At 43.0% G+C, this 17,029-nt stretch overlaps 1 protein-coding gene across 1 annotated transcript in view; it reads left to right on the top strand.

Annotated features, from left to right (window-relative positions):
- ZC3H3 (zinc finger CCCH-type containing 3) overlaps positions 1-17,029 on the top strand; it is a 777,623-nt gene that overhangs the window by 612,803 nt on the left and 147,791 nt on the right. Inside the window, exon 9 of the mRNA XM_029592180.1 lies at positions 9,377-9,508. Coding sequence (XP_029448040.1) covers positions 9,377-9,508 — 132 coding nt within the window. The remainder of the gene's footprint in view (positions 1-9,376; positions 9,509-17,029) is intronic.

The following is a 17,029-nucleotide window of genomic DNA, read 5'->3' as shown; positions in this document are numbered from 1 at the left end:
ATTCTTTGTTTTATCAATTTGAGCAGACCCTGTTGTAGAACACTGTTCCATATACCATTCTGCTTATATCCTTTCTCCATGTTACAAGACAAATTGTCCCATATTGCATATCTGATGTTACAGGTGCCTAGAAAGTGAGTGTGGGGAAATAGGGGGGGGGGGGGGGGGAGGTAGGGTATTCTTACAGTACAGTGGGGATGTGCCTTGCTATGACAACAGTTTGAATGTTTTGTACTGTTTACTGGGTTGTAACGTTAAAATTTACAAATAAAGACTTAAAAAAAAAAAAAAAAATAGTAAAAATCAGAGCCCCTTTAAACAACAAGTGGCTTGGGATACGAATTTAGAGCACCATATTGAGGACACAGAATGGGATGCTATATTTTTAAATGCCTATAAGTGTTCCATATCATCTGGTTGACAGGAAAATTGTTACAAAATGTTATATCGATGGCATTACCTGCCTGTGAGATTACATCGTTTTGCTTCTTCTGTCTCCGACTGTTGTTGGAGAGGCTGTGGGATGGCTGGAACATATTACCATGTATGGTGGCAATGCCCTCATCTCACCCAATATTGGCCTTTGATTCTAACCTGGATGTCTAGTTATTCTTAAAGTCACGTTAACCTTGCAACCATGGAATGCTTTATTGAACCTCCCAATAGCCAAGTTGAATAAAGACCAGCAAAGTTTTGTACAGCAAGTCTTTATTGCTGCTCGCTCGGAGCTTGCTATGTTTTGGAACAAAAGTCAACTTCCTAGTATAGCCCGATGCAATCTAGACTTCACAATTATTATCAATTGGGACGACTTACAGCTGTCCACCATAATCGTCTCAGTGTCTTCCACAAAATATGGGGCCCATATAGTCAGTGGCTGGAGGCACTTCAGTTGCACCAATCCCAGGCAAAGGTCTTGCCAATAGTTCTGACTTCGCTGCATCTGCTTCCGAGAGTACATTAGCTCATGCTTTTATCCCATGCTCTTGTTTAAATTCAGTTGCGCTAGATTTCTATATATCAGCATAATGAAATGGTTCAGCCTGATATTATTATTTATTATTCTTATTATCTATTGCTGCTTACCTCAGCTATATTTTACTTATTTTCCAATGTTTTCTTCCTCGTTGCTGGGGGGTGGGGGGAGAATGGGAATTTATTGTAAAAAATTTGACTGGATGATCCTTTCTTCATGTTATCTATTTGCTTCATTGTTCATATCATATGTGCTTTGTTTAATCGTTATACTGTTGTTTTGCGGATGACTTCTGAGTCAATAAAAAACTTTAAACACAAAAAGTTTCATCTGCTGTTTAGATGCCCCCATTCCATAGTCTGGCAAGGTCCTGCACTTCCTTGCAGTCACTCGTGTTTTAAATACTTTGAATATTTTTGTGTTATCTGCAAATGTGAACATTTATTTATTTTAAATCATTTATTAATCTCTTTCCCTATCACTTGTTGCTCCCTTTTTCAGATCATTAAGGAATAAGATAAATAACGCTGGTCCCAATACAGGTCTCTGGGGCAAACTGACCATTTAGTCATACTCTTTGCTTTCTGTCTTTACCCATTACCAGTTCACAGTAAGACATTGCCTCCTATCCCATGACCTATTTTGTTTTATCACATGCTTATTCATACTTTCAAACTTCTAACAGGTAAGTAAGGCATAACCTCTGTTTGCTAAATCCATGCTGGTTCTTCCCCATTAAATCATATTTATCCATATGACCAGTAATTTTGTTCTTAACAATAGCTTCCACCATACCCACCCAGCACTGATGTAGGATTATCAGTCTTTAGTTACTTGGGTTACTCCAGAAGCCCTTTCTGAACATTTTTATTTGTTTGCGCTACCCTCTAGTCATCCAGTATAGTGGCGGATTTGAATGGTAGGTTACAGATTACAGTAGCAGATCTGAACTTCATATTTGAGTTCCTTTAGAACTCTTGAGGTGAATACCATCAAGTTCAGGTGATTTGCTACTATTTAGTTTGTCAATTTCCTCTAGAACTTCTTTCAGATTTGCACTGATTTCATTCAGTTCCTCTGAAATGTTACCTACAAAGTGGTTCAGGTATGGGTATCTCCCCAACATCCTTCTCAATAAATACAGGTCCAAAGAATTAATGTAAATGTTCTGCTATGGTCTTATCCTCCCTGAACTCCTCTTTTACCTCCTTCCCTCCAGTCATGTAATGGCCCAACTGAGTCCCTCACAGATTTCTTGTTTTTAATGTACTTGATAAAGCTTTTATCATTTTACATTGCTCTGTCTCCTGTCTATATACCTTCAGTATCTGAGTTCTGGTTTTCTCTGTTAAGAGGTTCTGTGACCAAAGCAAAAAGTAGAGGTGGCAAGATACAACCCTGCCTTGTCCCCCTGCTCATTTCAAACAAAGTTGAGCTGTTTCTGTTAATTTTAACACAGGCGTTGGGTTGATTGTACAAATTCCTGTCTTAAGGAAGTGTGTGTGACAGAGAATATGAATGTGTCCGTTTCTGAGAGAGCAAGGGCAGGTGAGTGTGGTCCACCAGTCTATGCTGACCAGCTGTGCTGATACTTCTGCACACCCAAATGGTTTTAGGCACTTTTTATCAAATCTGGAGACTCTTCACAGTGGATCTAGTGACTTTCTTCACCTAGGAGTTGGCAACAGTGCCCAATAGGAAAGGAAGAGGAAGGAGGAAGCAGTGGTGCAGAGCCTCTCTGCTTTTCTTTCCACTGTGCCTCTCGCAGCTTCTGAGAAAACCAAGTTTTCTGTTCTCACCCCCTGAACCTGCTGTTGAACAGGTCCTTGGTGAGGCCTCACCTGGAGTACTGTGTTCTGGAGCCCTTATCTCAAAAGGGGATAGAGACAGGATAGAGGTGGTCCAGAGAAGGGCGACCAAAATGATGGGGCGGTCTGTTTTGGAAGACCTAGGAGGAGAGGATGAAGGATCTAAATATGTTTACCCTGGAAGAAAGGAAGTGCAGGGGTGATATGACACAGACTTTTCAAATACCTAAAAGGTTTTAATGAGGTGCAAACGTCAAACCTTTTCCATCGGAAAGAAATCAGTAGAACTAGGGGTCACAAAATGAAACTCCAAGGACGACGCCTCAGAACCAACGTCAGGAAATATTTCTTCTTGGAGAGGGTGGTGGATGCCTGGAATGCCCTTCCGGAGGAGGTGGTGAAAACCAAAACACTGAAAGAATTCAAAAGGGCCATGGTATAAATTCTGTGGAACCCCAAAGGCTAAAAGATGAAAATGAAGAAAAGACTGCATAGAGTAACTCGATGGTGCGGGGCTTATTAACCTTAACCAATAAAGCCTTAATACTGTTGATGCAACTCCATCATTGATCTCTCCTTCAGTGGCAGGGGGAGAAGGGGAATTGGCTTCAAACAGCAACCAACGAGGGTCTTGACTTTTATGGTCTGGAGAAACAAGTATGGGGGTAACTTGCTGATGCGGCGGTTACTACCCTTAACCAAGAAGACTGGTACGATGCTGCAACTCAAACAATGCTCTCTGCTTCAACAGCAAGGTATAACAGGAAACTGGATTCAACAGCAATCAACATGGGCTAGTGTGGGAAACTGATAAGCACTGGGGTAACGGGGAATTGGCTTCAAACAGCAACCAACAAAGGCCTTGACTTTTATGGTCTGGGAAACAGATGAGCATGGGATAACCTACATGGCACAGCACAAACTACCATTTGGTCCTTTTATGCCATCATTTCTGTGTTTCTGTGTTTCAGCTTTAAAAACTAAACCCAGGCCAATTTTTCTTTGCAGTGCGTTCAGGAATTCCCAGTGAAGCCTGTCAACGGCTTTTTCAGCATCAATTGCTAAAAATGTAGCCTGAAACTTATTGTGCTTAGCAGCAGGTATACGATTAATAGCCTTGAGGATTTTCTCTGAGGTTTGTTACCCTGGGACAAGCCCTGTTTGATCACAGTGAGTAGTGTAGAGTAGAATTTCTGATAGTTACAGGGCAAGAATTTTGGCTAGAAGTTTTACATTAAGGTTTGGGAATGGTATTGGCCTATATGAACTGTACGCTGATTTATCTTCACCCTCCTTGGGAATAACCATGATCCAGGCTTCCATCATCAAGGAGGGTAAATCATGCCCTGTGACAACCACATTAAATACTTTAGCTAGAAAGGAACTGCTAATTGTTCCATAAAGGTTTTCTAAAATTCACTTGCGTAGCCATCTAGTCCTGGGAGGGATGAGCTTTCAGTTGCTTTATTACCTTAATTAGTTCAGTAGGGGATATTGCACAGCTGACTGCAACTGACTTCCAAAAAGGCTGGGTAGCCTGCACGGACGGAGTGGCCAGGGTTATATCCTTCACATCAATGAGCTCGGGGAAGCCAGCTGTTTCAGACAATGGCCTCGCTGGTTTAGGAGGCGGTTTGAATTATTACCAAGCTTCCTGGTGAGATCTGGGATGGGGGCTTTGGATATTGGCTTAAGTTTGAAACTTGTAAGAACCAAAGAGGAAAATGGCCAGATGTAAAGCAGCCTCCCACCAGAGGTGGCGGAGGTCAGCACTAACAGAATGTAAATCTGCTTGGGACAGGACTGAGAGGCTGCATAAAAGACATTGATGGGGTGGGGAGAGGAAAGCTGGTGTTGTTTAGGATATGATAATTTATACCTTCATCTATCCAAAGTGGTAGAGGACCAAACATGAAGACAACTGGGCAGAGTGGATGCTCCAGTTTGTACTACATAACTATGTAATTATTTCTTTCTTTAGTTTCACAAAGATCTCTGGATCAGTAGTCAGGAAACTGATAGATGAAAGATTGATAATTCTGAATATTTAACCATTTTTTGCAACATCCTCATGTAGCATCCATAAAATGTAAGCAGTTGCTGGGGAGTCTAAATCTTGCATTGATCACTTGGGTTCCTTGAGAAGGGTTGAGCAGATGGTGCAGTGGATAAAGAAGCGTCTTTCCTTCATGGGTGAACAGGCAGCCCTCTCATGTACATGGCTTCTTCCGACCAATAACAGTTCACTGGCAGTTTCTTCCTCAAGCAAACCCAACGATTCAGTCCAAAACATGGATTCCTAGTTCCAATATTGCGAAAAACTGGGAGACTTCAACAACTGTAACTGTTTCCACAGTAAACGCACAGTGACAAAAAATATCCTTAGCAGCACAACATATACCTCAGCACATGTACCCTGCCAAACTCTAAATACACAGTCTACTGCTGAAACCAATACAAGCTATTGTTTTCCATTGGTAGATGTTAAGCATGGACCATTTTGGACTATCAACATACTTTAGTAGAGGTTACTTAAAAAAAAAAAAGACAAAAATCTCCAAATGACTAATCAGATTTCTCAGTACTTCACAATTTTCCATTGGTTCCCTTTAACTTCCAATGGCTTTTTCAACAAAATATCCTCTGAACGCTGCCTTGAAGCTGTCCCAAAGCATTCCTTCCTTTGCCTTTCATTTTCCTGTGTTTCTCTGTAATGCTGGCCTGCGTTTTAAGTGCTTCCTTGATGGTTTCCCCTTTTCATTGGGGATGTGATCGGACCAAGCGACATTTTCAAGCATGGAATTAAGTAATTCCTGATTTTAAGTAGACCTGAATAGTCAGGTGATCTGGAAATATGTGCCATAGGGGCACGTGTAAAAGGTAAAGCCTCTCTCCTTTGAGTATCTTGCCATGCTGAATCGCTTCTGAATTGCTTTAAGTTTATTCCGTTTGCCTAGCCCATCTCTTTTATAATTCTGATCTAAGTATGATTTTTTTTTTTTTTAGTTGGCTTGAAACGTTGTTCCAAAAGAATGCTTTGCTTGTCATTGAAGTTTTGGGAGCCTGGAAACACGCCTCTATGCTTTGCTTTGCTTTCCACATCGATGGGAAGAAGAACATTGATTGTGGCCAAGGGACGGCAGATTGATATTTGGAAAATGGGATGAGGCTTCAGTTTACCTTTTCAGGATGATGGACTGATTTCAAAAGTCAGGCAGGCAGAATTAGCCAGTTGGTATGTAGGAATCTCATACTGCCATTCCCTTTAAATTTATAATGTTTAACAAAAGGGACTATTGTGATTTTAAAAGTATCTGTATGATGCTAGAAGTACATTTGTTAAAAAAAAACAACCCCCAGGATAAATAAAATGAGAACTTTTGGATTTGATGAGCACTTTGCAGCATGAAAGAAAGGAGAACAGGGAGTGTATAATTAAGACTTGGTGCTCGTTTTCATCATCTAGTTTTGGATAGCTCTCTAGTTTCGCACAGTTGGAACATGTAATGCAGGTACAAACAGGAAGAACCTGCATGAGAGAGCAAGGCAAAGCTCCAAGGACTGGGAAAAGAAAGTTGAAGTGTCTGCTTCTGGCTTCATACGAGGAAAACACATTTTGTTGTTTTCTTTTCTTGACACTCCAGTTCCCTCCAGCTCTTCTGGCACAACCATCGGGGTCCTCCCCCTGCTCAACTGACATTTGTCAAGCATGTTGGCGCCTCAGTAACAGATTCTCCTTCCAAATTTCCAACATATCCTTCCACGGAGAGGGCCTTGTGGAAGGCATGCGTATGGCTAGATAGATGGACAGACACAAAAACAAAGTGTGCTTTGTGCTGCTGAAATATGCCTAAAAGACTGGAATGCACATCCCTGCCCAGAAGAGCTTATGTATATGTCTCAGACAAGGATGCTTTCTTCTTCAAAGGCAGAGAGCAGAGAAAATGTATGTGACTGCCGTCTGGAATTATATTTTGTGTAATTCCTCAATTGTTTTACATGCTATCTGTGAGAACTCTTCTAGTTTTGCTATAAAATTTCAAAACACAATAAAGATACTTTTGAAGGGCGGATCAGATGGAGGACACTCTCTAACCAGCTTCCAGCACTGGTCTCCTTTTCTTTCTTAAGTTTTTCCTGCTTACCGTTGCCCGTTGGTCATGAGCCTTTCCCGACTGACTTGGGGGCAGCCCCCATTTCTGGGCCAATTGGCCAGTTTGTGTGCTGAAGTGATCCTGTGCCTGATGGGATTTGTGGAGGGGAAAGCAAAGCTGCCATTCTCCCTGACCATGGACATCATCTTCAGCTCAGAAGAGCAGAGGAAACCAGCAGACGTGGTTGTGGGATCACGAATGCTGTGAGGCTGGAGCAGACCCAAGACGATGATGACAGAGCAGTGGTGGGGCCAAGAAGTGGAGGCTTCAGAGCCACTGGGATAGTAGTTCCTAGTTGCTTGGAACTGCTGGGGTCTGTATTGTCCCTTGGAGGCTGTGGGGACTGAATGGCTGCTTTGATCTTTGAAGGAGAAATTTCAGAGTCGTCTCGGGTTGAGCCCCAAGTCTTTAGTTTGGAAGCAATTCAGTTGGCAATGAAGGACTGAGGAAGACTCTTCCTGGTCAGTTATTGCATGTTTCCACAAACTTTCAAAATATTAGTGAGAAATGAACTGAGAAACCTAAAAGATCCTAGGTTTTTTAAAGAAAGCTTTAAAGACTTTTGTATTTAAACTCGCATTTAATGTCTAAATCTGGGTGTATGATTGTTTGACTACTCACTGCAATGCAATTTTATTTTATGTGACTGTCTCCATATTTTAAAAAATCTGTGAATGTGATATTGTAATCCGCCCTGGACTTAGGAAGGGCAGGCTCTAAATGTCTTAAATAAATAAATAAATAAGCATCCTGTCCCCGACAATGGGCAGTCCCAAAACGTAGATTGAATTTCTTGCTACTCTCACCCTAAGACAAGAGGCTGATCTCCCTGAATCACCTAGTCAATAACTATTTATGGACTTTTCTTCCAGGTACTTTTCCAAACCCCTTTTAAATTCAACTGTGCTAGTTGCCTTGTCGATATCCTCCAGCAACAAATGATGATTGTGCTTTGAGTGAAAAAATACTTTCTCCAATTTGTTTCAAATCTGCTACCTGTTAGCTTCAAGGAGTGTCCCTTACTGGTAGTGGTATTTAATTTTGCCTGCAAAAATATTTCTAAAGTATATTATTCAGATCCTTAAAATTCCTTTAGAAATGTTGCCAATCCGTAAGAAAAGATACTCTTTGAGGAACAACTTGATATCTCTCCTTTTTCAATGAATAGCTTAGCCTTAACAATATTTTAGGAAGCTCAGGGGAAATGCAAGCAACTCCTGCAGTGTTAGCTGTGAATTAGGTCCTTGGGCTGGCTAAGGATTGGATAATGAGATTGATTTTTAGACATAAAGAGGACCTGTTCTTTAACGGTAAGAGCAGGATTTTTCCAGATGTGGCGAGAGCCATGCAAATGAGAAGGAAGCTGTTTCTATTAAGACCGAGAGTATTGCAAATTGGAGCTATGTTTTTTTCTGAAGTATCCATCTAAATGTTTCGTAACATATCAGAATGTTAAGTGTGTATTTTTTGATCGGGATAAAACTATACTCTTTCTTAGTGGCAAATCAGCCCAGGAAGGAACCCCACTGTCTTCCTCCGTAGATGCTCCTCATTATTACGGGTGTTTTATGTTAGAGGATTATTGTTCTTTTTCATGCTGTTGGTTTACAGTTTTCTTGGTATGTTGCTTGCTCTACCCCTCCAAAAATGGTGGATATTTGTGCAAGTGATGATATTTGTTTTCTTATGGGTTGTTTTTTTCTTCTTCTTTAATATTTTGTTGTAATTATTTCTACTTTTTTTTAACAAGATGTAATTTCTTAACTTTTCTGTCAAAATGAATAAATAAATGAAAGATGTTTCTAAAAGCTTGTAAAGCACCAGCCTGGTGGCTCAGTGACACAGGAAGGTCCCTGGTTCAATGCAAATCCAAATTCCTGGATCAGGTCTTCCACACCTCTGGTCAGCTGGGGATGATTTGGAGGGGAATCCTGGTCATCTAAAAGGGTGACCCGTGATGGCTGGACTTAGAAGGGTTCCAGGAGGGGTGCATGGCTCCTGGCTTTGACTGGAGTGGGTACAGTGGGAGGGAGGAAACATCCCCAGTTGCTTGTGAATGAAGGCTCATGATGCCAGAATCCCGGCACTGGTTCCACTTGAGCTGGAGGAGGAGAAAGAAACTGCGAAGCTAAAAAAAAAAAGCAAATCACGATCTTCCCAAGGAGAAAATCGTAAGCCTCTGTCCTTGCCCTGTTCTCCTGCCCTTTTTCTGTTCTCCTTTGTCTTTGTAGATTAGCAGCATTGCTGCCTTGTACTCTGCCAGGTGACTTTGCTCCATCATCACAGTTACCAAACCTGATTCATCTTCAATGCGCTCGTTCCACAGCACATCCATGAAGTCTCTCGGAATATTGAAGACAAGTGGCCACTTGATCCTGGTAGCTGCTTTGAATCTGAAGGGGCTCAAACTCATCTTCTTCTTCTTTCCTCCCCTGCAGATGCCCGTGTGCTCGTATTTCCTGAAGGGGATCTGTAACAACAATGCCTGCCCATACAGCCATGTCTACGTGTCTAGGAAAGCCGAGGTCTGCCAAGATTTCCTCAAAGGCTATTGTCCCATGGGAGAGAAGGTAATGTGGTCCATCTTAAACTGTTAATTATGGATTGAGTGCAGGGTCACCAAGTTAATATGATACACTGTGTGCAAGCGGGAATGTTGACATTTTATGGACTTTGACAGATATGAATTGAACACCTATAGGACAAAGAAGGAGAGATCTGTCTAGGCTTTGTTTTTTTAACTAAATTGTCTACAATGTTTGCACTGTTCCAGCACTCATGATGTCTCGTGGCAGATTATGTACAGTCTGCTGTCTGAGATTTGGCATGAAGAATATCAACCTACATGCCAGATCCCCAATGGAAAAGCCACCCCAGTATACAGTAGGGCAGCCTTGTTCACTCTTGGTGAGGCCCACAAGTAGACACTCTGTGTAGAAAAGGTTTCCATAATGCAGTGAGGTGACTCTTCTGTACTGGAAATAAATCATTTTTATTTTAAAGAAAAAGAGCCTTGGAAGTACTTCCTGGGACTCCTCCTCTGTTCCTGCATAATTGTAAGTGAGCTCGGCACTGTATTGATTTCCTGCAGGACTGTCACTCTGGGGCTTTACAGATGTTGACTTGTTGATTTTAATCATATACTGTTTCTGCTTAGAGACTGAGGTGAGCTTTTGACTTCCTGATTTTCTTGTACAGACTTTTCTCTGCGAAAGTGGCAGGCTCTTTCTATAAACTTACTCATTAAGACAAAACTGAGCTTTTAATCATATCTAATAGGCAACCGCTCCCAGACATCCCTCCTGCCTACTCTGCTACTAACTTCCCTACGCACACTCGCAGCCTAGGAGTTATTATTAATAATCACCTCTCATTCAAACCATTCATCAAATCCATATTAAAGGATTGCTACTTTAAACTTCAAACTATAAAGAAACTCAGACCCCTACTACATTTCAATGATTTCCGTACAGTCCTCCAAGCTATTATTTTATCCAAGATTGACTATTGTAATGCGCTCTTACTTGGCATTCCTGCAATACACACTAGACCACTCCAACTCCTACAAAATGCCGCCGCTCGTATATTGTCTAACACAAAGAAAAGAGATCACATCACCCCCACACTTATTGAACTACACTGGCTCCCCATACAGTCACGAATTCTTTATAAATCTCTCTCGATCATACACAAGAGTCTATTAAATTCCAACCTCAACTGGCTTAACCCCCCCCTCTTACCCCGTACCTCCAAGAGACCTACCCGCCCAGCACTCCAAGGAACACTCTATGCCCAATCTATCAAATCTGTTAAACTCTCCTCCACTATTAACAGAGCCTTTTCTCTTGCCGGCCCCACTATATGGAACTCACTGCCCCATGATATTCGCATAGAGACCAATACGCCCACTTTCAAAAAGAAACTTAAAACCTGGCTCTTCCAGCAAGCTTACTCCATCTCACCCCCTATTACATAAATCCCCCTTACGAATGTTATTCGGATATCCTGGTATGACCGCCTTTATGCCTGTTGATTTTGTACTGTGCACTGATTTGTAAATAGTTATTGTTATAGTTCAATCCCATAGCATCGACCCATTGATGTTTGTTATATGTAAGGGCTCCTCCCAAAAATTATTTATATAATACCTAGTTCACTATGTTATATGTTATATGTAAGGGCTATGCCCAATGGTTTTTGTTCACTGTAAACCGATGCGATGTGCAAACCGTCATCGGTATAAAAGAAATGTTAAATAAATAAATAAATAAGATGTATCTGCAATGAAACCTCTTTATAAGAAACCATTTCTTAGCAGAAAGAAGAAGCAGTTAGTTACGGACATTTTTAAAAAGCATTAGGTATATATTTTTATCTAATGAGAACTAAAAGGTGTGACATGAGTAGTGCAATGTAACAACTGTGGGGTATCAGTATTTAGAGATACCTATTGGAGACTTCAGTATTGCTATGCTATTTCCAGCTCGATAGACTGAGCATGGAGATGACTCAGTTTAGGGTAGAATTGACCAGATATAAAGGGACCTCTTCCTCTCATCCCATATTCATATTCCACAAATTCTGACCCCCAAGATCACAAAGAATCCTAAAAAACAAGGAGTAGATGGTTTACAGTGGGTTCAGGTAGGATAAGCATTGTAAATCAAAGATGTCCCCAAAATTATACTATTACAGAACGCCCTCAGGGAATTGAAGGCATTCTAAAAAAAGAACCCAAAAACAGGGGAAAGGATTCCAGAAGAAGAGGAAACTCCTGCTGGAAAACTCTATCAACAGAGGAATAGATTTGGGGCAGGAGTGGAGGGCAACAAGACAGGTAAATGCCTAAAGGATCAACAGCTAGCTGAGACACTGCATTATTAGTAATACTGGAGTAGAAAGAAGGGAGGCAGAGTTTGATGACAGAGTCCACCTGGCTGCAAACTTGGTCAGGATGTAATACAAGAAAAGCTCCAAAGGATCCTTAGTTGAGGGCAGTGATAAGTAAAGCCTAGGATCAGCACAGAGGATCCTTAGCTGTGGAGGGAGTGAGGGGTAAAGCCTGGGATAAGCACAGAGGATCCTTAGCTTTGAGGGAGTGAGGGGTAAAGCCTGGGATAAGCACAGAGGATCTTTAGCTGTGGGGGAGTGAGGGGTAAAGCCTGGGATAAGCACAGAGGATCCTTAGCTGTGGGGGAGTGAGGGGTAAAGCCTGGGATAAGCACAGAGGATCCTTAGCTGTGGGGGAGTGAGGGGTAAAGCCTGGGATAAGCACAGAGGATCTTTAGCTGTGGGGGAGTGAGGGGTAAAGCCTGGGATAAGCACAGAGGATCCTTAGCTGTGGGGGAGTGAGGGGTAAAGCCTGGGATAAGCACAGAGGATCCTTAGCTGTGGGGGAGTGAGGGGTAAAGCCTGAGATAAGCACAGAGGATCCTTAGCTGTGGGGGAGTGAGGGGTAAAGCCTGGGATAAGCACAGAGGATCCTTAGCTCTGGGGGAGTGAGGGGTAAAGCCTGGGATAAGCACAGAGGATCCTTAGCTGTGGGGGAGTGAGGGGTAAAGCCTGGGATAAGCACAGAGGATCCTTAGCTGTGGGGGAGAGAGGGGTAAAGCCTGGGATAAGCACAGAGGATCCTTAGCTGTGGGGGAGTGAGGGGTAAGGCCTGGGATAAGCACAGAGGATCCTTAGCTGTGGGGGAGTGAGGGGTAAAGCCTGGGATAAGCACAGAGGATCCTTAGCTGTGGGGGAGTGAGGGGTAAGGCCTGGGATAAGCACAGAGGATCCTTAGCTGTGGGAGAGTGAGGGATAAAGCCTGGGATGAGCTGTTGTCTTTGTCAGTTTAAAGTGTTGTAAATTGGACCCATCATATTCAGAGTTTCTATATCCTCGACTAGCATTCAGCAGAGGAGCTGGTTATTTGGAGTAGTTTTGTTCCATTTAAAAAATGGAGAAAGAGCAGCAGATCGTTGCCTCTGGAGAGCGTTTTTCTGAATTCTTCCCCTGAGGATGTGGAAAAGCAGGCCATTTTGGGGTTTTGGAGCTTTTTTGATAAATGTGTTTCATGTGATAAGATGTTTAACTTCAGCGAAGTTTTGGTTTGTTTTGTTTTTTTTCAGTCAGAGCCATTTTTCATCGGTATGTGTTGGAAGCTGAATGTTTTTGAGGTGCGAGTTAAAGACCTTCACGGCTCTATCTTTGAGCCCCCGTTGATCAGGGATGCCGGAAAGAGCCTGCAGTACCCAGGGCCAGCGGAAGCCCCCCTCTTTAGAACCCCTGCTCGCGACACCACACGGCTCGCACCCTCTAATGGGGGGTGGCAGCGGGCACAAAGCAGAAGATGCCTAGGGTGCCTAATCCCCTTGCAGTGGCCCTGGCAGTCCCCCTCTGATAGAGGAGCGTGCTGCTGCTCCTTCTCTGCAGGGATAGAGTGGCGTTCCTGTGTTAGAAGAGCTGCTAATTAAACTTCTGTGACAGCTATTAGCAGAGTCCAGGTACATGAACAATTAGAACATGTTAGGGAGGTGAAAATGTTAATGAGATGATGACAGCAGAACTGGAAAAAATGTTTTTAATAACTCCTTAGCATTTTGTTTGCTTTAGAATTCATTCCTAAGATAAAATGAGTATTTAGTAGCTGCCATTACCACTCTTACAGGCCGATTCAGTAAAGTCCGCGGGAGAGCGGACGAACGCCCGCTCTCCCGACCCGCACACCGGCCACTTGCCGGTGCATGCGATTCAGTATTCAAATTAGGTGGTGTGATAGAAACGGGCAAGAGGAGGCGCTAGGGACACTAGCACGTCCCTAGTGCCTCCTTTTGACCTGGAGCGGCGGCTGTCAGCGGGTTTGACAGCCGACGCTCAATTTTGCCAGCATCTGTTCTCAAGCCCGCTGACAGCCACGGGCTCGGAAACCGGACGCCGGCAAAATTGAGCATCCGGTTTTCGGCCCGACAGTCGCCGGCCCATTTTAAATTTTTTTTTTAACTTTCTAAACTTTGTTTACTCTTCGGGACCTCCGACTTAATATCGCCATGATATTAATTCAGAGGGTGCACAGAAAAGCAGTTTTTACTGCTTTTCTGTGCACTTTCCCGGTGCCGGCAGAAACTAGTGCCTACCTTTGGGTAGGCGCTAATTTCTTAAAGTAAAATGTGCGGCTTGGCTGCACATTTTACTTACTGTATCGCGTGGGCATACCTAATAGGGCCATCAACGTGCATTTGCATGTTGAGGGCGCTATTAGGTGCCACGGGTTGGACGCGCGTTTTCCGCCCCTTACTGAATAAGAGGTAAGGGAAAACGCACGTCCAAGGGCAGATTAACTGTATCGGCCTGTTAGTAAATCAGAGTAACTCTGTTCCAGGCTTCATCAGAGCCTCACGCAGGCATCACACCAATACATGTAAAGCATGAAGACAGCACAGACAGTTGAAGTAATCTTTCTCAGAGCTCCATACAGGTGTCACAGTACATACATGTAAAGCATGAATACTGCATGGACAGTTGAAAAGCTGATTTTCACGCTGATACACATAAAGCAGAAATATATCACAGTTGAAGAGTGATTTTCATCACAGTCCTGAGCAGGTGTCATGTGCATACAGTATGGATAGGTGAAGAGTAGACTCAGGGTTGCTGATTTTTAAATACAGTAGAATGTAATCATTTAAAAAAATCTGTTCAGCTTTTTGTCCATAAGTATTATTGTAATGTTAAATGGTTTATTTTTTCTGGATTCCAGTATTGATGGATATTGTTGAACATTTAAAACTCAATAAAATATAAATAAAAAAAAATATATATAAGGAATAAAATCCAAGGATTAAAAAGATGGTCGCCGCATCTCAAAAAAAAAATAGTTGCGATGGAGAAGGTACAGAGAAGGGCGACCAAAATGATGAAGGGGATGGAACAGCTTCCCCATGAGGAAAGGCTGAAGAGGTTAGGGCTGTTCACCTTGAAGAGATGGCTGAGGGGGGATATGATAGAGGTCTTTAAGATCATGAGAGGTCTTGAACGAGTAGATGTGAATCGGTTATTTACACTTTTGGATAATAGAAAGATTAGGGGGCATTCCATGAAGTTAGCAAGTAGCACATTTAAGACTAATCTCACTAATTTCACTCAACGCACAATTAAGCTCTGGAATTCATTGTCAGAGGATATGGTAAATGCAGTGGGCATAGCTGGGTTCAAAAAAGGTTTGGATAAGTTCTTGGAGGAGAAGTCCATTAATGGTTATTAAGTTTATTTAGGGAGTAGCCACTGCTATTAATTGCATCAGTAGCATTGAATCTTCTTGGTGTTTGGGTGATTTCCAGGTTCTTGTGGCCTGGTTTGGCCTTTGTTGGAAACAGGATGCTGGGCTTGATGGACCCTTGGTCTGACCCAGCATGGCATGTTCTTTTGTTCTTAAAACAACTGTTAAAAAAAAAAAGAAAAGCAACAGAGCCAAGAGACTGGCACACAAAATTTTGAGAAATCCTGACAGTTCTGCTCCTTGAATCTGAACAGCTAAAAAGTGATAATAGTTCATTTCTGTTGGCTGCTAAAAAGTGGTTTGAGAAGTGAGGAAACTGTTCTGAAAGGGGAGGGATGTGACAGACAGGGCCAGAGGAAGGGTTCGCAGGAAGCGAAGATGTCGGAGGGTGCACAGAGATTTTAGCGCCGTCTTCGATCCATGCCTTCAGATGCCAACAGCAGATAAAGAGCAGCACTGTGTACCCTACGTGATCTCCAGTTTCCCTTGCTTCTCTGTCAGATGCATTCTCGCTTCTTGTCAGGTTTTTGCCTCCCATGACCTGGATGGAAAGTCTGCTCCGTGCATTCAGCACGGTTTCTTCAACCTGCAGTTCCTGCGATCTTTTATGTAGGGTCATGACTGTACGTATTGCCTGGTAGTGTGTTTTGCATGGTGGCAGTGTCCCTATGCCAAGGAGCTAAGCCGGCTACAGTTTGCAATCTTATATTTGCATTCCAAGAGGGTTAGGTGTCTTGCCCAAACTCACATTGTGGCTTGGGGATAGAGAAAAGACACTGGCATCTTCAGCATTCCAGTTTTGACCATTGGCTGATTCTGTCAACCACTGCCCATCACACCTAGAGTAGGACTACTGAGTATGAAATACCACACACATCACGCTTGTTAATGGAGCTAGATTTCCATGCCACCAGCTTGAAATTTCCCCCGCCAGGTCTGCGGCTTGTACCCACTCAAGGAGTATGAACATGGAAAGAGCATGTGGTGCATTGTAGCCTTGATGGTTAGAAAGCATTGCCCTCCCTCACACCCTTTAAATGAGTAGAGTTCTGCTTTCCAGCATGTCCAGGAGACGACATCCTGGAGAGTGAATGCTTACGTGAGGACCGCTCCTGGACAGAGCACGGTCACCTTTCTCTTGTCCAGTCGAGATCTTACTAGGACTACCACTCAGCACCACTCCAGCACTTTAGAGAAAGGGTTTGCTCTGAAGCTGTCTGAGGAGCGTAGTACGCATCGCACCGAGTGTAGCAATTGATAAACAGCTGAAGATGTGACCCAAGGCGATGGACAGTATCACCTTGGGGTGAGTCTTGTGCCAGTCCAATAAAGAGTACCAGAACCAGCAAAGAATGGATGTAAATGTGCCTCCTGGGTCTGAACCTGCCAAGAATCAGGGGGAATGGGCTGGCAGCTGCCCTCTGACTTTCAGCAAGCCCCTTAGCCTCCATGAGGCTGGATAATTCGCAAGTTACCCGAATACATGGCAAGTCTTGAATATCCTTCTTGCTTATGCAGTTAAACGTTAGCCGGATAAGTCATTAGATGGCTGAAATTTAGCTAAATAAGAAAGGGGCATGTTGGGGGCATTGCGGCTAACTCTGATATTTGGAGTTGGCCAGACAAATTATTCGGCTATCTCTGGACATGGCTGAGAGCAAGTCTCAGCTATCCGGAAATATGTTCCCAGATAATTTTAGCCTTAACCGCTATATTCAAAAGAATATACAGCCGGCTAAGTTCAGCAGCAGTTTAAAAACAAAAAGTCACAGGCCCTGGGCTAGTGGCCCTATCACTGCTCATCGAAGCTCCAAATGCTGGGCCCTGC

Source organism: Rhinatrema bivittatum, chromosome 2 (assembly GCF_901001135.1).
Source record: "Rhinatrema bivittatum chromosome 2, aRhiBiv1.1, whole genome shotgun sequence".
NCBI classification, from domain to species: domain Eukaryota; kingdom Metazoa; phylum Chordata; class Amphibia; order Gymnophiona; family Rhinatrematidae; genus Rhinatrema; species Rhinatrema bivittatum.
This window is presented reverse-complemented; position numbering and strand designations above follow the sequence as displayed.